The sequence below is a fragment of the Somniosus microcephalus genome, chromosome 10, assembly GCF_052327205.1.
Source record: "Somniosus microcephalus isolate GS21.2 chromosome 10, FLI_Smic_1.0, whole genome shotgun sequence".
NCBI classification, from domain to species: domain Eukaryota; kingdom Metazoa; phylum Chordata; class Chondrichthyes; order Squaliformes; family Somniosidae; genus Somniosus; species Somniosus microcephalus.
This window is the reverse complement of record NC_140996.1, coordinates 225,481,611-225,509,011: the sequence shown is the minus strand read 5'-3', so window position 1 is coordinate 225,509,011 and position 27,401 is coordinate 225,481,611. Positions and strand designations below refer to the sequence as shown.

At 48.3% G+C, this 27,401-nt stretch overlaps 1 protein-coding gene across 5 annotated transcripts in view; it reads right to left on the bottom strand.

Moving 5' to 3' along the window:
• The window catches only part of pak1 (p21 protein (Cdc42/Rac)-activated kinase 1), a 235,862-nt gene that overhangs the window by 46,497 nt on the left and 161,964 nt on the right, over positions 1 to 27,401 (bottom strand). For all 5 annotated transcript variants that reach the window (XM_085999663.1, XM_085999666.1, XM_085999662.1 and 2 more), the window contains 2 exons: positions 5,985 to 6,085; positions 3,244 to 3,391 (listed from right to left, as the gene is read on the bottom strand). In XM_085999663.1, the coding sequence (XP_085855789.1) occupies positions 3,244 to 3,391; positions 5,985 to 6,085 (249 nt within the window). The remainder of the gene's footprint in view (positions 1 to 3,243; positions 3,392 to 5,984; positions 6,086 to 27,401) is intronic.

Sequence of the window (27,401 nt, the reverse complement as noted above, 5' to 3'; positions counted from 1 at the left end):
TAGATCTCAGAAGGCAGCGGAACAGGTAGATAAGGTGGTTAAAAAGGCATATGGGATACTTGCCTTCATTAGCCGAGGCATAGAATATAAGAGCAGGGAGGTTATGATGGAGCTGTACAAAACGCTGGTGAGGCCACAGCTGGAGTACTGTGTGCAGTTCTGGTCGCCTCACTATAGGAAGGATGTGATTGCTTTGGAGAGGGTGCAGAGAAGATTCACCAGGATGTTACCTGGGATGGAGCGCCTCAGCTATGAAGAAAGACTAAACAGGCTGGGGTTGTTTTCCTTGGAGCAAAGAAGGCTGAGGGGGGACCTGATTGAGGTGTACAAAATGATGAGGGGCATAGATAGGGTAGATAAAGAGGAACTTTTCCCCTTAGTAGGGGGGTCAATAACAAGGGGGCATAGATTCAGGGTAAGGGGCAGGAGATTTAGAGGGGATTTGAGGAGGAACTTTTTCACCCAGAGGGTGGTTGGAATCTGGAACTCATTGCCTGAAAGGGTGGTAGAGGCAGGAACCCTCACAACATTCAAGAAGCATTTGGATGAGCACTTGAAATGCCATTGCATACAAGGCTATGGACCAAATGCTGGAAAATGGGATTAGACAGGACAGGGATGGATGGGCGGCGCGGACACGATGGGCCGAAGGGCCTCTTTCTGTGCTGTAAAACTCTATGACTCTATCAGCCCAGGCCGGGTAAGGGTGACAGGTTTCCTTCACCAAAAAAGGACATTGGTGAACCAGTTGGGTTTTTAATGACAATCCAACAGCTTCACGTTCACTTCCAGATATTTAAAAAAAAACTGAATTCAAATTCTCAAAGTGCCATGGTGGGGTTTGAATTTACGCTCTCTGGATTATTAATCCAGGCCTGTGGATTACTAAATCAGAGAGTGACTTGGATTCACTCACCCATCAATTTTACCGTGCCCAATTTCACTATAGAAACTGGCCGATTCTATGTTAATTTATGATAAAACAGGATCGTGAGCTGGTCGTGGAGCTCTGTCGAATGCTGGGCTTAGATTCTAAACCACAGCAACAATGAACATTCAACCTCGGGGCACTGGATATGGGCGATCATGATGGTGAAGTGCTCCTTCTGCAGGCGCTAATGACATGAACAAGGTGTTCACCCATGCATTGGACTGGTTCCCTACCTCTATGGCCCTGCATGTTGCTCCACCAATGTACACCCCCAGGAAGCAATGCTGCAAACCAGTGCCCTTTTCACAAGCAGTAATTTAGAACAAAAATCGCTGTGATAATATGGAGGGCCACAAAACTAAGGAGTGGAACAGGAGCTGGAGCTGCTTGAAAGATACTGGAGTGCGAGATAGAGAGTGCCTCCTCATCACAGATCTTCCATTCAACCAAATTTCTCTCTTTAATTCCCGGGACCTGTTGGAGGCAATCAGTGACCACTTTCCACTATTGGGCAGCTAGAAAATTGACTTTGTTTAATGTAAATTAGTTTTTACACGTGCGTTCCTGTTATGTGCATCTTGTCAAAGATTTGATTTAAAAAAACCATTGACAAGAAATTGGCTGCTGCCCTGTGTTAGAACATTATTTTTGTACCTCTGGGATCTGGGTTTGGCTTAGCCCGGACTCACTGGATTAAAGTCTCTGTTGGCTGCGACGATTATGCGCTTGGGTGTCGGTTTTGGCAACTCTTTCAGAGAAGCCATAGCATAACATAGAAACATAGGAGCAGGAGTAGGCCATTCGGCCCCTCGAGCCTGTTCCGCCATTTAATGAGATCATGGCTGATCATCCAAATTCAGTACCCTGTCCCTGCTTTCTCCCCATATCCCTTGATCCCTTTAGCCTTAAGAAATATATCTAACTCCTTCTTGAATATATTTAATGAATTGGCCTCAACTGCCTTCTGTGGTAGAGAATTCCACAGGTTCACCACTCTCTGGGTGAAGAAATTCCTCCTCATCTCTGTCCTAAATGGCTTACCTCTTATCCTTAGACTGTGACCCCTGGTTCTGGACTCCCCCGCCATCGGGAACAGCCTTCCTGCATCTAGTCTGTCTAGCCCTGTTAGAATTTTATAAGTTTCAATGAGATCCCCTCTCATTCTTCTAATCTCCAGCAAATATAAGCCTAATCGGCCCAATCTCTCCTCATACGTCATTCCTGCCATCCCAGGTATCAGTCTGGTGAATCTTCGCTGCACTTTCTCCATGGCAAGAACATCCTTCCTCAGATAAGGCGACCAAAACTGCACACAATACTCAAGGTGGGAAACAGTGAGAAAATTCACAATTGTGCAGTGGAGGGTATCACCGGCCCTTCATCGTCGCTGGGTCAAACTCCTGGAACTTCCTACCTAGTGGCACAGTGGAAGAACCTTCACCACACGAACTGCAGCGGATCAAGATGCCGTCCCACTGCTCGAGGCCCACTAGGAATGGGCAGTAAGTGCCGGCCTTGTCCACATCCCGAAGAATTATTTTTTTTAAATGATGGTGAAGTGAAGTGCTCCAACAACAACAGCTGGCATTTATATAGCACCTTCAAAGTAATAAAACATCCCAAGGCACTACACGGGAGCGTTATCAGGCAAAATCTGACACCAAGCCACATGAAGCGATATTAGGACAGGTGACCAAGAGCTTGGCCAAAGCGGTAGGTTTTAAGGAGCGACTTAAAGAGAGAGAGAGAGGGGTAGACAGCGATGTTCCCCCGAAGCCGCGCAATCATCTGCAAGGTCCCGCACAGGCCGCTCACCGGCTTTTCCGCTGTAGATATCATGCACGCGCGAAAATTGGAATGGGCCGCGCATTGGGAGAGGCAGATCGTGCAGGAGGCAGAGCAGCTTATAGGGGACGTTGGTAGACAGGCGGAAAGGTTTAGGGAGAGGGTTTCAGAGCTTAGGGCCCAGGCGGCTGACGGCATGGCTGGCAATGGTGGAGCGAAGGGCATCTTGGGATGGGCAAGAGGCCAGAATTGGAGGAGCGCAGAGATCTCGGAGGGTTGTAGGGCTGGAGGTGGTTACGGAGATAGGGAGGGGCAGAAGCAACAGCGGGAGGGGGGGGGGGAAGGAAGAAATAAAGATCACGGTAGTCTTGACCGATGACAAAGAGCACAGTAGCCAATGAACAGCAGCTATAGATGTGGTCACAACCCAGGCTACCTAGGTGAAGGGAAGAGAAGGAGGAGGACAACAAGGATGAGGAAGAGGCACAATAGGAAAATTGGATTTGAGAAGATGAGGATCCTCTTACCGGTGAAGCTCATGTATTTTTGACTGTTTGATGTTTCTTTTGAATCATAGAATTTCAAAACATCCAGCACTGCCTGTGGATTCTTTTTCTGCTCCAATTTTGTGATATTTGATGTCTGCAGTAACCGAGCCCATTGCTCTGGCATGCCCTGGGTTAGGGGAAGGAGAGAGAGAAAAGAAAGACAAATGTAATTCTGAAAACCATTCATGATTTTATGGAGCAATTTACAGCAGTAGAAAAGTAATCAATTTATTCTTGATGATATATTTTTTTTTTAACCCTTTAAGTACACAGTTGCGCTCAATGCTGCCCTTGCCTAACCTCTGCACATTCACTGGAGGATTCCACTGGATTGTAATGAGGAGTGGGAATCCTGCCCAATTTTTCCCTTCGAAATCCAGGAGCAGGGAGGTCAGTTATAGCTCCCCTATTGCAGCGGAGATGTGCTAACTCAGCACGGGCCAGAGATTGAACCTGTCGTGGTTCAATAACCTACCAGATAAGCCCACTGAACAAACCCACAGACTTGTTAGATCAGGGGATCACAGGATAGTTATAGATGAGGAAGGCCATTCAGTTCCTCCTTGCTCACCGGTACAACAACCACCTGTATTTATATAGCGCCTTTAACGTAGTAAAAGGCGCTGCACAGGAGTATTTTAAGACAAAAAATTTGACACCGATCCACAAAAGGATAAATTAGGGCAGGTGACCAAAAGCTTGGTCAAAGAGGTAGGTTTTAAGGAGCGTCTTAAAGGAGGAAAGAGAGGTAGCGAGGCAGAGAGGTTTAGGCAGGGAATTCCAGAGCTTCAGGCCTAGGCAACAAAAGGCACGGCCACTAATGATTGAGCAATTATGATCAGGGATTCTCAGGAGGGCAGAATTAGAGGAGTGCAGATATCTCGGGGGTTGTGGGGCTGAAGGAGATTACAGAGATAGGGAGGGGGCGAGGGCCATGGAGGGATTTGAAAACAAGGATGAGAATTTTTGAAATCGAGGCGTTGCTTAACTGGGAGCCAATGTAGGTCAGTGAGCACAGGGGTGATGGGCGAATGGGACTTGGTGCGAGTTAGGACACGGGCAGCCGAGTTTTGGATGACCTCAAGTTTACGTAGTGTGGAATGTGGGAGGCCAGCCAGGAGTGCGTTGGAATAGTCAAGTCTAGAGGTAACAAAGGTACATAAAAAATCCAAGTTTCCCATTACACCATCCAGCTGCTTCTCAACAGTTCGAGGTTTTTGCCTCCAGCTCTCAACCTGGAAGGCTATTCCAAGCATTGATAACTCGTTGTGTAATGAAGAATTTTGACATTCTAAATTTCCTTTCACCACTTGAAACTGTGCCATCTTAAGTTGTATTATTTTATAAAAATAAAATATGCATGGGGCAGATTCTGCAAGGATGATACCAGAGACTTACAAGGAGGATTCCAGAACTGAGGTGGTTATAATTATCAGGAAAGACTGAACAGACTGGGGCTCTTTTCTCCGGAAAAGGAGAAGGCTGAACTGACCTAATAGAGGTCTTTAAAATTATGAAGGGGTTCGATAGGGTAGATGTAGAGAAGATGTTTCCACATGTGGGGAAGTCCAAAACTAGAGGCAATAAATATTAGATAATATTAGTAATAAATCCAATAAGGAACTCAGGAGAAACTTCTTTACCCAGAGCGTGATGAGAATGTGGAACTCGCTACCACAAGGAGTGGTTGAGGTGAATAGTATAGATGCATTTAAGGGGAAGCTAGATAAGCATATGAGGGAGACAGGAATAGTTGATGATGGCCCAGTAATTCCGGGCCCAACGCGTGAGTACGGACGGAGCACTCACTCGTGGGCCCGATGGAAGTGTCGGTTTTCAGCATGCACAGCGCATGCGCGGAAAACCAGCATTTCCTGTCCTCTGAACCAAGGGGTTCAGGGGACGAACGCGTGCGCGCAGGAGTCTGCGCGTGCGCGCTGAAATTCCTTTTTCCCCCCCCACAGGTTTGCGCGTGTGTAAGGGCCTCTCCTTTTCACGAATGTAAAAAGGAGACGTAAGGACTTCATTCTTTAAGGTAAGTGGTCTATTACTTAAAATTATAACTTTTTTCCACAGCTTTATTGTTTTTAAGGACTTTACAGTAAGGTAAGTGTAGTTTTAGACCCGATTTTTAAAAAAATTATTTTTTTCAAAAATTTGATGAATTGTTTAAAATAGTTTTTTAAAGTTATTTATAGTTTATTTAATTATTGGGATTTTTTAAAAATTTTATTTAAAGTTAAACTAGTCTTTTGGGCGCCCGTACTTTTCATGAGTTTGACAGTTCTTACTATCAAACTCATGAATGAAGTTTCCCCTCCCCTGATTGGCTGCACAGTGCTCACCTGATCCCAGCCGGCACATCGAACTAACTACGCCGCTGGATCAGGTAAGCACAGCGCGCCGACATCTGAGCCGGGCCAGTGACAGGAATTCCAAGCAGGCCCAGGCTTCAGATGTCGGCGCGCCGGGTGAGTGCACATCGGGGGCTTGCACGCGCGGCAAGCCCCCGAACCTAATTTCTGGGCCATTATGTTGATGGGGTGAAGTAAGCTCGTGTGGAGCACAAACAACGGCATAGATCTATGCAATACTATGTAAGTCAATGTCATTTATCACCTGCGAATTATCTTTTCAATTTAAGATACGGAATTGTCAAATAACTTAATTTTGAATGATTCCTCCCACCACCATCCATTGTAATGTGTAAGATTACTTACTGTGAACTCCCCTGTGACGGCATCAAATCCAACATGTATCGTGTGCTCGAAATCGGAGGGTAGCGAGATTTCCGGTCGTTCCCTTTCTTTTTTCCTGTTGGCTGTTGGTAGAGAGATTATCTGTGAATGGCGTGAAGTACAGCAGGGAGCAACATTTCAAAAGAATAAAAACACCAAATTTGGACAAGCTTTTATCCAAAAGGGGCCACTGAGAGAAATGTAGCCTGCGGTAAGCGAGTGAGCCCGAGAGAGAGAGAGAGAGAGAAATGTGCAGATATTTATATGCTACAGAGGAAAGCAGGCTTGCATCACAGATGTTGTATGATCACTGTGGTTAACTAGACGGCAATAGAACAGAAATTATTCATGACTCATGATGTTAGAACTCTCTCAATTACACCATTCTCATGTTAACAGGTTCAGCAATTTTCTCTGACGGCACAATCTCTCTACCACCCCCGGCGTAGCTTCCGAAAAGTTGAAAAAAGAAAACCGGAAGAAAGGAAAACTTCCGCACCAACAAAAAATGTGGCTCCATTAAGTGTACAGTGTGGTTCACATGCTGCTAACAAACTCTCAGACTTAAAAATTCAGGCTCTACCAACTCGCCCACATATGGTTCCACGGGAAATCGAGCCCTCGCTATCGGAGGGCTGCAAACTCTCAGCCCACATGGATTTACGGTGTCAGTAATTCCTCCCCTCCCCGCATTGCTTTTACTGGAGAGAGAGAAAGCAGAGAGAGAGAGAGAGAGAGAGAGAGAGAGAGAGAGAGAGAGAACGATGGAAGCAGGCGAATCCCAGAACCCATTGCGGCAGTGAAAAGCCCCTATTGGAACTACAGAGCTTTATGAGCGGTAATGGAGGGCTTTCACTGCTGTGAAGAATGCTGGGATAGCCCCAACCCAACCAGCATTCACGCACGAGAGAAAAAACTCGAGAATCCTGGAGGGAGAAATACAGGGAAAAAGGGAAAGTAATAAAATGAGAGAAAGAGAGAGAAAATGATACCCTGGCCGTTGCTGGCAGTCCTTGTAACCGGCTCAGCTGGCTGCTCAACCGTGATTGTGTTTTTGTCACGAGACAATGCCTCGGGTGAGGGTTCATAATTGAAAATCTCACTCCTGGAATTTGGGGGATTCGGATTCGATGCTGTAAATGCTACGTAATTCTAGGTAACTCTGCTTACAATACCGGATGCGTGTTAATGTCCTTTTTTTCAATAAATGTCTCACTCTCAGCACCAATGCTCCTGGTAAGCTGCGCGGAGATCCAGGAACCCCGCGCAGCCGGCATTTCAATGAGGAAAAAAACTGCGCACCTGCGGTATTTTGAATGGACCGCGCGGCGCCAAACAAAATGACATTGCTCAGCAGCCGACATTGCTCAGCAGCCAGAATCATCGACCTTTTACAGCACAGAAGATAGCCATCTGGCTCATTGCGCCCCTGCTGGCTCCTTTTCAGATATTTATCGATTTACCTTTTAAAAGCTATTATCGATTCTGCTTCCATCACAGTTTCTGGTTGAGCCGTCCATGTCCTAACAACCCACTGTGTAATTTTGTTTTTCTCAATTTTGTTCATTCATAAATCTTCAATTTGTACCCTCTCGTTACTGACTCACACAAGTGGAAATAGTTTCCCCCTATTTATTTTACCAAGATGCCTCAATTTAGAATACTTTTATCGGGTCTCCTCTTAACCCTTTCTGCTCTAGTGTTCTGTTCTGCTCTGCTGATAGCCAATGCCTTTCAATACTGGATTCACCTTAGTCCATCTCTCTGACTAAGAGAGGAGAGGAGAGGGCGAGGGCGGCGCGAGACGGAGGTGGCGGCGGGAGGGCGAGCGGGGGGCGGCGGCGAGCGGGGGCGCAAGCGCGAGGCGAGGCGAGCGGGGGGCGCGAGGGGGCGGCGCGAGGGGGGGCGGCGAGCGGGCGTGCCGGGGGGCGGCGAGCGGGGGGCGGCGAGCGGGGGGCGCGAGGGGGCGGCGAGCGGGGGGGGGGCGGCGAGCGGTGGGGGGCGGCGAGCGGGGGGGGCGGCGAGCGGGGGGGGGCGGCGAGCGGGGGGCGAGCGGGGGGCGCGAGGGGGCGCGGCGGGGCGCCGAGCGGGGGGGCGCCGAGCGGGGGGCGCGAGCGGGGGGCGCGAGCGGGGGCGGCGAGCGGGTGCGCGAGGGGCGGCGAGCGTGGGCGCGAGGGGGGCGGCGAGCGCGAGGGGCGGCGAGCGGGGGGCGGCGAGCGGGGGGCGGCGAGCGGGGGGGCGCGAGGGGGCGGCGAGCGGGGGGCGCGAGGGGGCGGCGAGCGGGGGGCGCGAGGGGGCGGCGAGCGGGGGCGCGGCGAGCGGGGGGCGCGAGGGGGTGGCGGCGAAGCGGGGGGCGCGAGGGGGCGGCGAGCGCGAGGGGGCGGCGAGCGGGGGGCCGAGGGCGGCGAGCGGGGGGCGCGAGCGTGGGGCGCGAGCGGGGGGGGGGGCGCGGGCGGGGGGGGGCGCGAGCGGGGGGGGGGCGCGAGCAGGGGGGGGCCGAGCGGGGGGTGGGGGCCGAGCGGGGGGGGGGCGAAGCGGGGATGGGGGCGAGCGGCGAGGGGGGAGCGAAAGCGAGAGAGGCGAGAGAGAGTGAAAGTGAGGGGGAGCGAGAGCGTGAGAGTGCCCGAGGGCGAGAGAGAGCGCGCAAGGCGAGGGAGGGGGCGAGGGAGTGGCGCGAGAGAGAGGAGAGAGAAACACAGCAACTGAGTGATAGGAGCGAGGACCAAGAAAAAGAATATATGAGGGGAGAACAAACATTGCATTTGTACAGCACCTATTAATATTTCGCAAACATTTCAAAGCACTTCTCATACAACTCACTACTTTGAAGTGAGAGGCGAGAGAGCCAGTATTGGCAAAATAGTAGCTGTTCTGCACACAGCAAGATCCCACAAACAGCAACAAGTTGACTGACCAGTTTGCCTGCTTTGATGATTTTGGTTGAGACACGAACGTTACCCAGGACACTGGGAGAACTCCCGGCTGTTCTTTAAATAGTGACTTGGGATCTTCAGCATCCAACTCAACTACAGGACCAGGCTGACTTAATGCAACCTCTCATCTAAAGCTCAGCATCACCGACAGTGCACACCCACTCAAGGCTGCAAGCGTCAGCCGGGATTATGTGCTCAACTTCTGGAGCGAGGGTCGAACCTACACGCTCTGACTCAGATGAAAGCGCTACACGTAAGGACGGGCATAAAATTCTCTCTCCCCCCCCCCCCCCCATTGTTAATATTCTCACTGCGTAAGATGCGTGGATGACGCCAAGGGAAACTGACTTGAAGGAGTTGCAGAGCCGACAGTGGGCGAAGGAGATGGTTTTACGTAGGAGCCAGTAACGTGGGTGCGCTTTAAGCCTCAATTATGTTGGTTCACGATGTTCTGCTTCACCCCCTCACAGGTAGTCCCCATAGAAACAGCAGAATGAGCAAAACCTGTCAACACATTCAAAATATTCTCTTCCTCTTTTAAATAGGAGTCTTGAAGTTGGCAATCGCACTTTAATAGGGGTCACTATAGGACTACTTTACCTAAATTTTAATTTAAAACGTGCAGAATTACGATCAACAGCCTTAACACCCACATAAATTTCATTGGCTGTAAAGCACTTTGTTCTGAGGTCATGAAAGGTGCTATATCACAGAATCACAGAAACCCCACAGTGCAGATAGAGGCCATTTCGGCCCATCGAGCCTGCACCGACACATATCCCACCCTATCCCCTTAACCCCACGTATTTAATCCCCCTAACACTAAGGGTCAATTTATCATAGCCAATCAACCTAACCTGCACATCTTTGGACTGTGGGAGGAAACCGGAGCACCCGGAGTAAACCCACGCAAACACGGGGAGAATGTGCAAACTCCACACAAACAGTCGCCCGAGGCCGGATTCGAACCCGGGGTCCCTGGCGCTGTGAGGCAACAGTGCTAACCACTATGCCACCGTGCCGTGCAAGTCTTTCTTTGAACCCCATATACATTGTCCTCTTAAGCTGGCTTCCCTGGTTTCTTAAAAGTCTATTTATTCCATAGATCGATTAGCTATTCGGCAAAAACCTTCTGCCCGACAGCCCTTCCTGCTGCTAACTTACTAGGTTGTGTCCCTTGAATTTTGGACACATTGTCAAAGTGGGTCAACTTTTCCAATTCTGTTCATAATTGTATATCGCTGTAACCTCCTCCAGCCCTACAATCCTCGAGATCGTTGCGCTTCTCCAATTCTGGCCTCTCGCGCATCCCCCCGATTTTCATCGCTCCACCACTGGTGGCCGTGTCTCCAGCTGGCGAGGCCCTCCGCTCTGGAATTCCCTCCCCAAACCCCTCTACTACCTCCTCCTTTAAAATGCTCCTCGAAACCTACCTCTTTGACCAAGCTTTTGGTCACGTGTCTCAATATCTCCTTACGTGGCTCGGTGTTTGACAACGGTGAAGCGCCTGGGGACGTTTTGCTACATTAAAAGGCGCTATATAAATACAAGTTGTTGTTGGAAGACCAAACCCTATTCTGCCCTCACCTGACATTATAGTCCTGCTGACATTTTCAGAAACATGAGTGACGGGAGGAAGGCATACCCTATAATCTTGAAAATGTAAATTAGATGACCTCGGCATCTCTTTAACAAACCCAACTTGCTTACTTTTTAAATTGATGTCTCAGAACTGGTTCTTTGGAAATTCTATGGAACTGAAACACTATGATTACCACTAGATGGTGTCACTTGCACAGAGAATTTTGTACGTGAATTGATGCAACTCGTCATTAGACAAGTTCTATTTATATTAGCGCCTTTAACTTAGTAAAACGTCTCAAGGCGCTTCACAGGAGCGTTACCAGATAAACTTTGACACCGAGCTACATAAAGAGATATTTGACACAGGTGACTTGGTCAATGAGATAGGTTTGAAGGAGCGTCTTAAAGGAGGAAAGAGAAGTAGCGAGACGGAGAGGTTTAGGCAGGGAATTCCAGAGCTTGGGGCCCAGGCAACAGAAGGCACGGCCACCAATGGTGGGGGGAGGGGTATTGTGAAGCTGAAAGAGATTCTTTCTGCTTCTTCTTAGGCAGTCAGTCCCTCGGAACCGAGGATGGCTTGCTTCCACATTAAAAATTAGTTCTCAGGTGATTGAATTTGGATGATCAGCCATGATCTCATTAAATGGCAGAGCAGGCTCGAGGGGCCGAATGGCCTACTCCTGTTCCTATCTTCTATGTTTCTATGAGGCCAGTGCGGGATCTACAGTCTCTGTCACAGGTGGGGCAGACGGTGGTTGAAGGGGCGGGTGGGTGGGGTGCTTGGGTTGACATGCGCTCCTTGCGCTTGCTCCCGGCGAAGAGACTCGAGGTGTTCGGAGCCTTCCCGGATGCTTCTCCTCCACTTTGTGCGGTCTTGGGCCAGGGATTCCCAGGTGTCGGTGGAGATGTTGCACTTTTTCAAGAAGGCTTTGAGGGTGTCCTTGAAGCGTTTCCTCTGCCCATCTAGGGCTCTTGCCCTGTCGGAGCGCCAAGTACAGCGCTTGTTTTGGGAGTCGCGTATCGGGCATGCGGACGATGTCACCCGTCCATCGGAGCTGATCGAGCATGGTCAAAGCTTCGATGCTGGGGATGTTGGCCTGAGCGAGAACACTGACGTTGGTGCGCCTATCCTGCCAATGGATTTGCAGGATCTTGCGGAGGCAGCGTTGGTGGTACCTCTCCAGTGCTTTGAGGTGCCTGCTGTACATGGTCCATGTCTCTGAGGCATACAAGAGGGCGGTTATCACTACTGCTCTGTAGACCATGAGCTTGGTGCCGGCTTTGAGGTCCTGGTCTTCAAACACTCTCTTCCTCAGGCGACCGAAGGCTGCACTGGCACACTGTAGGCGGTGTTGGGCTTAGTCATCGACGTCTGCCCTTGTTGACAGGTATGGAAAGTGGTCCACGTTGTCCATAAGCGGGGGGCAGTACTGTGTGGCAGGGGCATGTTGGTAGAGGACCTTTGTCTTACAGATGTTTAGTGTAAGGCCCATGCTCTCGTATGCGTCGGTGAAGGCGTCGACGATGGTTTGGAGTTCGACCTCTGAGTGAGCGCAGACGCAAGCGTCGTCTGCATACTGTAATTCGATGACAGAGGATGGGACGACCTTGGATCTGGACTGGAGGCGACGGAGGTTGAACAGTTTCCCGTTAGTTCTGTAAATTAGCTCCACTCCAGCGGGGAGCTTACAGGAGGTTACGGAGATAGGGAGGGGGGGGTGAGGCAATGGAGGGATTTGAAAACAAGGATGAGAATTTTGAAATCGAGTCGCTACCTTACCGGGAGCCAATGTAGGTCAGCGAGCACAGGGGTGATGGGCGAGCGGGAATTGGTGCGAGTTAGGACACGGGGCAGCCGAGTTTTGGATCACCTCAAGTTTACGTAGGGTAGAATGTGGGAGGCCAGCCAGGAGTGCGTCACCATACACATTGGGAAACGGGTCAGGGGCACGCAACAGAGAAATATAAAACTGTTTTCATCGTGATAATGGTCTTCTCGCCAATCTTAAAAGACAGCAGGGGTTTTCGCACCGACATGTTGGCTTTTCTAACAAAGGCGATTTTAAATTAACCTTTAGTTGCTCTTAGCTTGCACGTACAGTCCAGCAGTGTGATTGCTAGCCTGAACAGAAGCTAACATAATGCAGAGCAGGTCTCTTGAATACACACAATCTCATCAGGAGAGTGAAGCCGATTTCCACCTCCGGAACATCACCGACTCCGCCCCTGCCTCAGCTCATCTGCTGCTGAAACCCTCATCCATGCCTTTGTTACCTCTAGACCTGACTACTCCAATGCATTCCTGGCCGGCCTCCCACGTTCTACCCTCTGTAAACTTGAGGTGATCCAAAACTCTTGCTTCCTGTGCTCTAACTTGCACCAAGTCCCGTTCACCCATCACTCCTGCGCTCGCTGACCTACACTCGCTCCCAGTTAAGCAACACCTTGAATTCAAAATTCTCATCCTGGTTTTCAAATCCCTCCATGGCCTCGCCCCTCCCTATCTCTGTAATCGCCTCCAGCCCCACAACCCCCCGATACCTTCTCCTCTAATTCTGGCCACTTGAACATCCCTGATTTTAATCGCTCCACCATTGGCGGCCGTGCCTTCAGCTGCTAGGGCCCCAAGCTCTGGAATTCCCTGCCTAAACCTCTCTGCCTCTCTTTCCGCCTTTAAGACGCTCCTTAAAACCTGCCTCTTTGACCAAGCTTTTGGTCACCTGCCCTAATATCTCATGTGCCTCGGTGTCAAATTTTGTTTGATAACGTTCCTCTGAAGCGTCGTGGGACGTTTTACTGCGTGAAAGGTGCTATATAAATACAAGTTGTTGTTGTATATCTTCCATAGTTCATGCCACTCCCACAATACACAATCCTTAGTAAAGTTAAGACCATGTGCGCAAAGACCATAATTCCCAATACACATTTTTCAGGCGCCTTTAGAATTCAGGCCCATACACAATTCTCAGGCCCAAATAGGTAAAAGAAAAAAAATAACTTGCATTTATACAATAACTTTCACGACCTCAGGACATCCCAAAGAGCCAATTTGTGCACAAAGCAAGCTCCCACAAACAGCAGTGATAATGAATGACCAGATCATCTGATTTAGTGATGTTGCTGGAGGGAGAAATATTGGCCCCAGGGCACCTGCCAGTTGACTGCTTTGATTTTCACCTGCTTCCCTGCGGGTGACACTTCATTTGCCGCCCGGCGTGGTTCCCCCAGTGATGGTACGGCAAAGATCAATAACTCAGCAGGTAATACCACCACCAAGTTGTCTTCCAACGCCAAGATTTAACTTAATACAAAAAGAAAATACTGCAGATGCTGGAAATCTGAACTAAAAACAGAAAATGCTGGAGACATTCAGCGGGAAATGGAACAGATTTTAAAACAAGTTACCTGTCCCATTACCATCTCCTCTCGCCTTGAATATCTCTCAATGTCTCTTTACCTCTCCTGCCTTCTATCCTATCACAGGCCTTCCCTTTTGTTCTTTCATCCCCTCCCCCTTTCCCAGCCCCTACCCTTGCTGTAAATCTGTTCCATTTCCTGCTTTTTTCCAGTTCCGACGAAAGGTCATCGACCTGAAACGTTAACTCAGTTTCTCTCTTCACAGATGCTGCCTGACCTGCTCGAGTTCCTCCAGCATTTTCTGTTTTTATTCCAAGATTTAACTTGGTGCTCACATGCACGCAGGTAGGCAGATTTCCGTATCTTTGAACCTCGAAAGGAATCTTCCTCACCATTTTTGTCAATCCCGCCCGGGCGCTCTGAAATCTGCCCTATGTCCATGCAGGGTAGAGGCCAGGGCAGAGGCTGCAATGAGTTTCCAACAAGCACAGGGTGCTTACATATGCCAGCGGCGCAGGAAATAAAACCACTCAAGATGGTGCTGCAGTCCGTTGAATGCAGTTACTGCCTCATTTATCTTACAGCAAGGAGTCAGTGCTGCTCTAAAGACCCAGAAGGGGAGTGGAGAAAATTGGCATAGTGGTTAGCACTGTTGCCTCACAGCGCCAGGGACCCGGGTTCGAATCCGGCCTCGGGCGACTGTCTGTGTGGAGTTTGCACATTCTCCCCGTGTTTGCGTGGGTTTCCTCCGGGTGCTCCGGTTTCCTCCCACAGTCCAAAGATGTGTGGGTTAGGTTGATTGGCTATGATAAATTGACCCTTAGTGTTAGGGGGATTAAATACGTGGGGTTACGGGGATAGGGTGGGATATGTGTCGGTGCAGGCTTGATGGGCCGAAATGGCCTCGATCTGCACTGTGGGGTTTCTGTGATTTCCGTGATCCCTTTAGAGTCAGCCTTGGCTCAGTAGCAGCACTGGTGCCTGAATGAGAAGGTTATGGGATCAAGTTCCACTCCAGACACTTGAGCACAAAATCCAGGCTGACACTCCAGTGCAGTGCTGAGGGAGTGCTGCACTATCGGAGGTGCCGTCTTACGGACGAGACGTTAAACCGAGGCCCCATTTTCCTGCTCTGGTAGACTTAAAGGATCCCATGGCCACTATTTGAAGAACAGCAAGGGAGTTCTCCCTGGTGCCCTGGCCGATATTTTTCCCTCAAACCTGGACCGCTGAAACAGATTATCTGGTCATTATCACATTGCTGCTTGCGGGAGCTTGCTGTGCACAAATTGGCTGCTGCGTTTCCTACATTACAACAGTGACTGCACTTCAAAAAGTACTTCATTGGCTGTAAAGTGTTTGGGATGTCCTGAGATCGTGAAAGGCACTATAGAAATGCAGGTTCTTTGTTCCATAAAAGAAATCCATCCACAGAGAACGCATGGCCGCTGTAACAGCACTCAAACCTAGATTGAGAAATTAATCAGGATAGAAATCAATAGAGTAATAATAGAAAGGATAAAATAGTGGAGTCAGAACAATAAATGAAATAAAATACCAAGGGAACCAAGATGCACACAAGTACAGAAGCACAGATTTGCATAACAGGAGAGAAAGCAGCACCGATCAAACCAACTACACCGCAGAATAATTGCAAAATATAATGGAGGGTGAGTAAATTACATGTCAAGCTGCAAGGATGAATTAAGTGTCTCAAAGATATACCCAGGCAGATGATAAATTAACTTGTTAATTTGCACAGTTCTCACAAACGCAATTTCACAACGGGAAATATACAAGGCATTGATGAAAGGTTACACATCGCCAGCATTTGCAGATTATTTAAAACAAATTATTTTCACATGAAGATATCAGCGTTGGCGGAGTGGTCGAAATCTGGGCCCGGAATTTGCGGAGGGTAATATCAGCGAGTGAGCAGGGTTTTCGCTGTTACTACCCTTCTGAAACTGACCGCAACTTCAGGGTGGCGCGCACGCGCATCCCAACGCAGAAATCCTGAAGTTGCGGTCAGTCATTCACTGCTCCGACACCGGCTGCGCTGTGGCCACCCACCCCCACCAACCAACCATAGCCGGCAAGCAGTGTAATCAGTAAAACTGATGAAAGCTTGGGCTTTTCCACAGTGATATCGCTGTTAAATACCCCATTAAATGTTGGATTAGGTGTAACTGCGGTTTTAACAGCATACTGACTGCTAAACAAATGTTATGGCCCTGAAAAACTAATTGTAATTTTGTGGAGTATCCAATTTAGCCATTTCAATAAAAATTACAAATTTTAAGAAACTTTTTTAAAAAGTTTAAAATGTTTAACTAAAAGTTTGTTCATCTTTATTTCAGGTTTACCTTTTGCCCCGGGTGAGTGTCCCAATCTTTGTTCTGCTCTCTCTCTAACAGTTTTACTCTAACTTTTTTTTTAAAGGAGCTTCTTCACTTCCTGGTTTGCTGTCTGAGAATTCTGCATTGTGATTGGCTGCTCAGACAGCTTGTTGACATCACAGCAGCTCGCGTTAGAGGATCCCCGTTTACTTACGCTGACCTCACTTGAACGTCGGAAAAGCTGAACCGCTCGCCACAGAGGTTGCGGGATCTTTGCGGGAAGCTTACTTTGGGGCCCAGCGGCGAACGCCTTTGCTCCGCCGCTGACCGCAAACTACGGGCACTTGTTCCTGAATCAGAAGGCCCGGGTTCAAACACCACAGCAGGGCTTGTCCACATAACGTAGGCCGATACTTCAGTGCAGTACTGAGGGAGTGCTGCATTGTCTGAGGTACCGTCTGGCAGATGAAACGTTAAACTAAGGCCCCGCTTGCTTTTCAGTGGATGTCAGTGATCCCATGGCACTATTCAAAGAGCTCTCCTCAACCAACACCACCTGGTGCACAACCTGGCTGGGCCCGTTTGCCTACAAAAATAACCACTGCACTTCAAAAGTAATTCCTCGGCAGTGAAAGGCTTTGCGGCATAGTACATAGAAATGATGACATCACGGAAACAGGCCGCTCAGCCCAACCCCGTCAGTGTTGGTGTCAGCCGTGTCTCAGTGGGCGGCGCTCTCACCTCAAGTTAGAAGGTTGTGGGTTCAAGTCCCACTCCAGAGACCGGAGCATAAAAGTCTAGGCTGACACTCCCAGTGCAGTGCTGCTGCAGTGCTGCACTATCAGAGGTGCCGTTTTTCAGATGAGACGTTAAACAGAGGCTCTCTCAGGTGGACGTAAAAGATCCCGCGGCACTATTTCGAAGACGAGCAGGAGAGTTATTCCCGGTGTCCTGGGGCCAATGTTTGTTCCTCAATCAACATCACTAAAACAGATTATCGGGTCATTATCGCATTGCTGTTTGTGGGACCTTGCTGTGCGCAAATTGGCTGCCACATTTCCTACATTACAACAGTGACTACACTTCAAAATGTACTTCATTGGCTGTAAAGCGCTTTGGGATGTCCTGAAAGGCGCTATATAAATGCAAGTCTTTCTTTCTATCTTATTACCCTCCACACGAGCAGTAGTCCCAATCCTGTGCGCCCGGTCAGTTCCCATTATCTTTTTATTCCTCTTTCCTTCAAATTTCTGAGGATACAAGGCACATTCCAGAGCTGGTGTTTTAAAGAAAAGAAACCGCATTTATAGGACGTCTTTCAGATGCTCAGGATTTCCCAAAGCACGTCACAGCTGATGAAGTACTTTTAGAAACATAGAAAATTAGGGGCAGGAGTCGGCCCTTCGGCCCTTCGAGCCTGCTCCGCCATTCAATATGTTCATGGCTGATCCTCTATCGCAATACCATATGTGATGCACATTCATTTCTTAGCATGTACGCTCCAGTCTTACCAGTACAAGCGTCGATCTGGACTTTATTTTAGCCATACATGTAATTCACAAAGATGAAGTCCAAGTGAAGATAACTCTTTCTACCGTACCGCAGCACAACTGAGCTGCTGCTGCTGTTAGTAAATGTAAAGCTGGCACAAGAATTGGGGTGTTAAACTCATATGATGCTGGTGCTTTGCTTTTATTGGCTCCCGGTTAAGCAGCGCCTCCATTTCAAAATTCTCATCCTGGTTTTCAAATCCCTCCATGGCCTCGGCCCCCTCCCTATCTCTCTAATCTCCTCCAGCCCCACAACCCCCGAGATATCTGCGCTCTGGAATGAATGGTGGCCAGAGGCTCGGAGGTATTGGTGAGAACGAAGAGCACAGCCTGGGCCCCAAGCTCTGACATTCCTCTCCGCCTCTCTTTCCTCCTTTAAGACGCTCGTTAAAACCTACCTCTTTGACCAAACTTTTGGTCATTTGCCCTAATTTCTCCTTATGTGGATCGGTGTCAAATTTTGTCTCTTATAAATACTCCTGCACAGCGCCTTGGGACGTTTTGCTACGTTAAAGGCGCTATATAAATGCAAGTAGTAGTTGTTGTCGTTGTTATGTTCTAGCTTACTGAACAACTGGGATGCTACTTGAGCCAAGGTTTCCATCTGATCTCCCCACTTACACTCTGCACCAGCATGCTATAAGTGAGCTTCTCATTCAGCCGTGTGGAGGGACAATCACCTCGACCTGCTGCTTCCATCACCGACACCAGGGTTCTCGCTGCAGTCAACTCGTCCGCGAAAACCTGGAGTTTCTGAAACTGCTCTGCAGCTGGATGTTGCCAAATTGAGGCTGTGCGCTTCGGTCCCACCAATACCTCCGACCACCATTCATTCCATCAACCTCCCCTGCTGCCATCTCAAGCTCAGAAGCTCGGTGTCTCGTTCAACCCCGCCCCGAGCTCAGCTTCCAACCCAGGTCCACAAAATATACAGCCCACATTCAGCGTTCTAAATAACAAATGTTCAAACACGGAAACCTTTGATCAAAGAGTCAACTGGAGTACATCACCATGCATAATACACAATAGGTAGCACGATGCAGACACTAATATGTAAAATATATGATATACAGAGAGCTTCAGATAAAGTGTAGAACAAGTAACATGTTCAAAAATATTTTATGTTATAGCAGTAAACTTTGGAATAATAGGCTTGTTTGGAGTACGTCATGATTAACTTCATCTTAACCCTGTGTAGATATTTTTGGGTCTCCTGAGGTAGTACCAAGACACTGCCAATACAAGAAATTCCAACGCACTGAAGTGGTTACCAGACCTCCTTTTATCTCCCACTCTCTCCCCCCGCCCCACCCCCCATCTCATTCTTGTTATCATCACCCTTTTCAACATCATCTTCCTCTACTCACTGATTTGCCTCATTTTCTCTTTTCAACCTTGGTGCGTCCCGCACGACAAGCACTGGGTTTAATGCCTGGGTTTCTCAATAATAAAATATACAGTATACACAAAGATAGATAGAACAAGTAACTATTTGATGATGGTCGGTACTGTAGCCTCAACTCAGGCTCTTCCACTCTCCTCAGATCACAGATCGTAGAATCATAGAATATTACAGCACAGAAGGAGGCCATTCGGTCCATCGTGCCTGTGCCAGCTCTTCGAAAGAGCTATCCCGTTAGTCCCACTCCCCTGCACTTTCCCCATAGTCCTCCAATTTTTTTTCCTTTACAAGTATATATCCAATTTCCTTTTGAAAGTTACTATTGAATCTGCTTCCACCACCATATCAAGCAGATCACGACAACTCTCTGCGTAAAAAAAAAAAATCCTCATCTCCACCCCGCCACCTCCAGATTCTTTTGCCAATTATCTTAAATCTGTGTCCACTTACCAAACCTCCTGCCAGTGGAAACAGATTTTCCTTATTTACTCTATCAAAACCTTTCATAATTTTGAACACCTCTCAAGTCTCTCCTTAACCTTCTCTGCTCCAAGGAGAACAATCCCAGCTTCTCCAGTCTCTCCACATGACTGAAGTCCCTCATCCCTGGTACCATTCCAGTAAATCTAGTCAGCACCCGCACCAAGGCAGCGAGTGACATCTTTTCGGATACCTGCAGGCTGTAGATGCGAAATTAGCCAGACCATTGAAACACTGCCGCAGCAATCCTGGCACCAGCACCATACGGGACAGCAACTTCCGAGGCTTCACTTCTCAATGCCTGCTCAGGAAATGGAACACAGCTCCCAGAACCATCTTTGGGAGGGGGGGGGGTGGGGGTGGGGAGCAGCTTTGCTGCAAAATTTCGAGTCCGACACTGGAAAAATGTAAACACTCGCCAGTTCAATTTTCCACTTGACGTCAGTGGCAATGCCAGCTTTGAACTGCAAGTGCAGTGTACTGTCAACATGATGAATGTGACCAGAACACTGCAACTACAGTATGTTCGCAGGAAGGTGTTGCAATCAGCACAAGTCCACCAGGAACCAGCAATTTTCTGCTCCTAGCTACAGGACCCTGCAGCACTCGAGCCTAAGATGCCACAGGTGTGTGGATTAAAGCCTGGAAATCCCGAGGAGTACATGCTCAAACATTCCCCATCTGTAAACCAGATTCCAGCCTGCGCCTTAGGATGCAGAGGCAGAGAGCAGTTCTGGCTATGTTACTTCAGTTCGCTGAATTAGGTCACTGCGACTGTCTATACGCAGAAGCAGGAGGCTGACTACAGCACTACAAGTCAGGCAGAGAGCTGGGCAAATAAGACAAGAAAGAACATGCATTTACCCGGCGCCTTTCACAATCAGGATGTCCTAAAGCACTTTACAGCTAACGAAATGCTTTTGAAGTACAGCCACTGTCGTAATGTAGGAAACGCAGCAGCCAATTTGTGCACAGCAAGCTCCCACAAACAGGAATTAAATAAATGAGCAGATAATCCGTTTTAGATTTTGATGAGGGTTAAATGTTGGCCAGGACACCGGGGGGAGGGCGCGGAGAACATCCCTGCTCGTCTTCGAAATAGTGCCATGGGGTCTTTTTACGTCCACCTGAGGAGGCAGACCTCGGTTTAACGTCTCATCCGAAAGACGGCAGCTCCGACAGTGCAACGCTCCCTCAGCACTGCACTGGGAGTGTCAGCCTAGATTTTTGTGCTCGAGTCTCTGGTGCGGGATTTGAACCCACAACCTTCTGCCTCGGAGAAGAGAGTGCTACCCACTGAGCCACAGCCTTTACCGTATATTAGACATTTTATTAAACTGCTGCACTTGGTGAGTAACTACATTATAGCACGAAACCAGCTGGAGGGCCCCAACCATCTCGCTTGTCGTTTATTTCTCATTACCCCGTGCATGTTGTTTTCACAGTTTCATTGCAGTTTTAAAGTTTAAAAGTTCAACGCAAATAGTTGTTTTAATTAAAAAGTGCTCAATCACTTGGGTAACTAGCCCACTGTGCATGCATAGCTCACAAATATTATTCAATTAAGGATCTGGAGTAGTAGGAACCTTGCGCACTCCTGTGGTGACATTACAATTCCCAATTTACTTTTGGTCGGATGAAAAGACATCCCATAAATCACTGCAGTTCACACGCATCATGGGTTGTGCGTTACCACTTCTATCCATTTACTGGAACCATGCTTCCTTATCAGGGATAGTGGAAATATCTCAGCTTAAGTATGAATTGATAGCATTTTAAAACCCACTTTCCCCTGAAGAAGGAAAGAAGTTTTACGTCAGCGCTGTTACTTGGATTGCAGCAACGTCAAACGACGGATGTGTGAAATTCTTGCATTATGTTCATTTGGAATGTGAAAATCTCAACAGTACATATACAGATTTTTGTTCTTTCAAACTAGAGTTTTATCTGGAGAGTGCGTTTTGAACCATACAACACTAGGGTGAAGTCATGAGTATCCACATCACTGATCGCACCAGCAGGGGAGCAGTTTGAGGCGCTGAATTAAGAGCATCACAGAACAAATGTATTTGCTTAACAGAATACGCTGGAAAAACTCAGCAGGCCAGGCAACATCCGTGGAGAGAGAAACAGAGTCAACAGCATCCGCAGTATTTTGCTATCGTAAATGTATTTGCTTAATTGATTCCTCCCTTCCATAGGCCTTTGGCAACATGAATGAACGCCTCTAGATAACACTACATACATCTCATTGAAAGTTTTCATTTACATTAAATGCTTGGCTAAGAACATGGCCCTCCATCACCAGCGCACCATGGCTGCAGTGTGCCCTATTAACAGGATGCACTGCAGCAACTCACCAAGGCTTCTTCGGCAGCACCTCCCAAACCCACGATCTCCACCTAGAAGGACAAGGGCAGCAGGTGCATGGGAACACCACCACCTCCAAGTCACACGCCAGCCTCACTTGGAAATATCTCGCTGGGTCAAATTCCTGGAACTCCCTCCCGAACAGCACTGTGGGAGTACCTTCACCACACGGACTGCAGCGGTTCAAGGCGGCAGCTCACCGCCACCACCGTCTCGAGGGCAACTAGGGATGGGCAATAAATTCCGGCCTTGCTTGTGACGCCCACATCCCAAGAATTAATTTTTCAAAAAAGGGACAAAATCAGAACAAAAAAATCATGATGGAAGAATTTCTTTTTCTGGGTAAAGTGCAACTGAGATTATTGAGGTAGCCCTGTACTTGGAACAGGTAATGGTGTTCACAGTTAATTTACCTGCACCTGTAACGTTGAGGTTAGATGGTTATGGTATTGGAAGGGACAGATCAACGCCGAATAGGACTGTGAAATTACTGCAGTTGGACAGACTTGGGATTTAGAGAATTGAGAGTTCCTGAGGGGAGAAGAAATGCTTGGCACAAAGAGCTTTTGGAAGGCAATGGAGCAGATGCGAGAGCTCCTTGAGATCAGAAGAGTAATGAGGCCAAAGATTGTCAATCAATGAAGAAGGACTAAGGGTGAAGTTTGGGCTGTCTTGGAAGAATACTGTAATCCTCAAAATCTTAAAACAGCTGTATTTGATTCTCTTCTTCCGCCTACCAACCACCCCACCCCCTCACCACACAGGCAATTTCAACTTTGAAATAACTTTGAAATATTCCTCATGAACTTGTTTTCCCAGAGTGCTTTGATTCAATAGATTTTAGACTTAAACCTCCTTCCAAGACACACCCTTGGCTTATAATGTGCAAAGGCAATTTTAGAGATCAGAGCAGTGCCAAACAGATGGATAATGCTTCAACCACTGCCAGCTAACACGTTGGAAGCACACGCACCACAATTAGTTAAAAATAAAGCAAATCATTGTTATTGCAAGTGATTAAGTATTTTGGCAGCCTATTTACAAGGTATTAGCTAAGCAATTGAGGAACAGTGTAATCATCAAAATACCTGATTTCTATTGATTGATGCTTTGCCGGTGCGCTTAAACAAATCTAGTACAATCGTTCTGGTGGGAGGGGTGGAGGCGAGGGGTTGGATTATTAAGTTGATCAATATTGGGGCAGTAATCCCTCCCCAAACGTGTGAGTACGGAAGGGGTACTCACGCGTCTGGCCGGAGGAAATGCCGGTTTTCAGCATGCACAGCGCATGCGCTGAAAACCGGCATTTCCTCTCCTCTAACCCAAGAGTTGAAGAGGCTAGCGCGTGCGCTGTAGGGGGCAGCGCGTGCGTCTTGGATTTCCTCTGTTTTGGGGGATTTGCGCATGTGTAAAGGCCTCCGGTCTTTACGCTTGTAAAAAGCACACGTAAGTATTTATTTTTACGGGTAAGTGGTGTTTTAGTGTAACTTAGAAAAAAAATTTCCACAGGTTTATTATTTTAAAGAATCTACAATAAGGTAAGTTTAGATTTAGACCCTTTTTATTAAAAATTTATTGTTTTCAAAAAAAAAATTGTTTAAATTATTTTTTAAAAACTTATTTATACTTAATTTAATGATTGGGATGTTTTTTTAAATTTTATTTAAAGTTTAAGTAGTGTTTTGGGGTGCAGTACTTCTCATGAGTTTGACAGTTCTTACTCTCAAACTTATCAATGAAGTTTTCCCTCCCCTGATTGGCTGAACAGTGCTCACCTGATCCCAGCCGGCACATCGCACTAACTACGCCGCTGGGTCAGGTTAGCACAGCGCGCCGACATCAGAACCGGGCCACTGAAAGGAAATCCACTGGGGGCCAGGTTTCAGATGTCGGCGCGCAGGGTGAGTGCACATCGGGGGCTTGCACGCGCGGCAAGCCCCCGACACCAAGTTCTGGGCCATTACTTTCCCACAGTGGTGTAGTGAGTAAAGGCACCACCAATGCAGAACGAAAAAGGTTTGATCACAAGGGTAGCAATTGGGGCGTAACTAGCCTTGGCATCCATAAGCTAGGAACGGAAAGCAATATTAGCCACTCCCACGCCAGATCACCACCCTTCCTGGAAAGTGTGCATTTATTTATGGCTCGGCTGTGATGCCCTCCTGTGTCAAACAGCTCTCTGACCATCACCATCTGTATTCGCGAATGGTGAGCGGCTTCCTAGGGCTGCCGATACCCGTGGAACCACACTGCAGCAAGAGCTAGCGACTGAAGGAGAGGAAGGGAGGAAATGCACACACACCCAAAAAAATATATATACAGTACATATATAGTCGGATTCAGAATCCGAGGAGCGCAGAGATCTCGGAGAGTTGTAGGACTGGAGGAAGTAACAGAGATAGGGAGGGGCGAGGCCTTGGAGGGATTTGAAAAGAAGGGTGAGAATTTAAAGATTGAAATGCTGCCAGGCCAGGAGCCAATGTAGGTCAGCGAGCACAGGGGTGAACGGGACTTGGTGCGAGTTAGGACACGGGGCAGCAGAGTTTTGGATGAGCTCAAGTTTACGGAGGGTGGAAGGTTGGCCAGGAGAGCTTTGGAATAATATAGAGCAGAGCGTGGTTCAGCTGGATCCCACGGCAGTATTGGAAGGGGAGCAAGGGAGATCTCCCGGTGGCCTGGTCAACATTAACCCCTCCGCCACATGAAAAGCAGATTAACTGGTCATCATCTCAGGTGATATTTGTGGAACCTTGCTGTATGGAATTTGGCTGCCTACACTCCCAAAGTAATTCATTGTTTGCAAAGGGCATTGTGACGTCTCCAGAATGTGAAAGGCACTATGTCATTGCAAGTTCTTTCACGTCTTTCTTTCAAAGCGATCACATTCTATAAACCTTCATATCCATAAACTGGCGCATTTGTACATCACCACGAGCAGGACACCCACAGCAGTACACCACAGGAAGGAGGACAGTAGTGTGGGTTGAGGTAAAATATCCAAGCGAGCAATGAAGCAGAAAGGCAACACCGCCTTCAGTGTGTCAGTGCAGCCTTCGGTCGCCTGAGGAAGAGTGTGTTTGAAGACCAGGACCTCAAACCCGGCACCAAGCTCATGGTCTACAGGGCAGCAGTGATACCCGCCCTGCTGTATGCCTCAGAGACATGGACCATGGACAGCAGGCACCTCAAAGCATTGCAGAGGTACCACCAATGCTGCCTCCGCAAGATCTTGCAAATCCATTGGCAGGATAGGCGCACCAACGTCAGTGTTCTTGCTCAGGCCAACATCCCCAGCATCGAAGCTCCGACCACGCTCAATCAGCTCCGATGGACGGGCCACATTGTCCGCATGCCCGATACGAGACTCCCAAAACAAGCGCTCTACTCGGAGCTCCGGCACGGCAAGAGAGCCCCAGGTGGGCAGAGGAAACGCTTCAGGGACACCCTCAAAGCCTCCTTGAAAAAGTGTAACATCCCCACCGACACCTGGGAGTCTCTAGCCCAAGACTGCACAAAGTGGAGGAGAAGCATCAGGAAGGCGCTGAACACCTCGAGTCTCTTCGCCGGGAGCAAGCGGAAACCAAGCGCAGGGAGCGCATGTCAACCCAAGCACCCCACCCAACTGCCCCTTCAACCACCGTCTGCCCCACCTGTGACAGAGACTGTAGGTCCTGCATTGGACTAATCAGTCACCTGAGAACTCATTTTTAATGTGGAGGAGGAGGAGAAGGAGAAGGAGAAGAAGAAGAAGAAGAAGAAGAAGGGCAACAGTTTAAGGTTAAGAGTTCCCGTTGGGGAACACATGCCAACAGAGCATGTGTGATCAACAACACGTTAGGCTAAAGCCCAAGCCCTCGTTTTGTCACCCACTTCCTCAATTGGTGCCAAGTTAGTTCTGTAGCACTTAAACCCTGAAACTGTAATCAGCATTTATTATACCTCTGACTCAAACTCATTATAAAAATGCAGTAGTGAAAAGCCAGCCATGGACATGGACTGAAAAGGATCAGGACACCTTGGCACCACAGCAGCTATTGATGGGATACATTACAAGACAGCCTTGTCCCAACATTGTCATTTGTACTCAGTGCATGCTGTTTAAAGAACCTTGGAAAAACAGTTTTCAACCTGTGCTTTCAATGTTCACAGACAACAGTCTCTGTTCCATTGCCCATAGACAGATGAAAATAACAACAAGAACTTGCATTTACGTAGCACCTTTAGTTGCCTCAAGACATCCCATATAATCAAGGTGTTTCTGGAATGGAAGCCAAGGTAGCACAGGGGTGATAGGTGAATGGGACTTGGCACGAGTTAGGCTACGGGCAGCAGATTTTTAGACGAGCTCGAGTTTATGGAGGGTGGGAGGCCGGCCAGAAGAACGTTGGAATATTCCAGTCTGGAAGCAACAAAGGCATGGATGAGGGTTTCAGCAGCAGATGGGCTGAGGCAGGGACAGAGACGGGCGATATTATGGAGGTGGAAGCAGGCGGTCTTGGTCATGGAGAGGATATAGATACATAGATACATAGAAGATAGGAGCAGGAGTAGGCCATTCGGCCCTTCGTGCCTGCTCCGCCATTCGATGAGATCATGGCTGATCCTTTAATTCAGTATCCCGTCCCCGCCTTCTCTCCGTAACCCTTAACCCCTTTTGCCCGTAGAAATATATCTAATTCCCTCTTAAATATATTTAATGAGCTGGCGTACACTGCCCTCTGTGGCAATGAGTTCCACAGGTTCACCACTCTCTGAGTGAAGAAATTCCCCCTCATCTCTGTCCTAAATGGTTTAGCCCTTATCCTTAAATTATGTCCTCTAGTTCTGTTCTCACCCGCCAAGGGAAACATTCCTTCTGCATCCAGTCTGTCTAGACCTGTCAGAATTTTATACACTTCTATGAGGTCCCCTCTCAATCTTCTAAACTCCAGTGTGTACATCCCTAAACTACATAGTCTCTCCTCATAGGTCATTCCCGCCATTCCTGGTATAGGGCCGGAGACTTAGCTCAGGGTCAAATGGAATGCCGAGGTTACAAACAGGCCTCAACCAGTGGCCAGGGAGGGGGCGTTTGCGGTGGGGACCGAAGACAATGGCTTCCCAATATTTAATAGGAGCAAGTTTCTGCTCATTCAATACCAGCGGTCGGTCAAGCAGCATGACAAACCAGAGGCAGTGGCGGGATCGAGAGGTTCGGAGTTAGTTTAATGTAATGCACTTAACTAGGGATTGGGGGATGGTTCTTTAAGGAGGTCAACCAATATATAAGGGAAGGCGTGGTTGATAAGTGGAGGAAGAGGAGCCAGCATCTTAGCTAAATGAACGGCCCAGAATTTGCTGGAGACTCGTGCCATTGTAATTATGTTTTATGGTGCAAAAGTCCC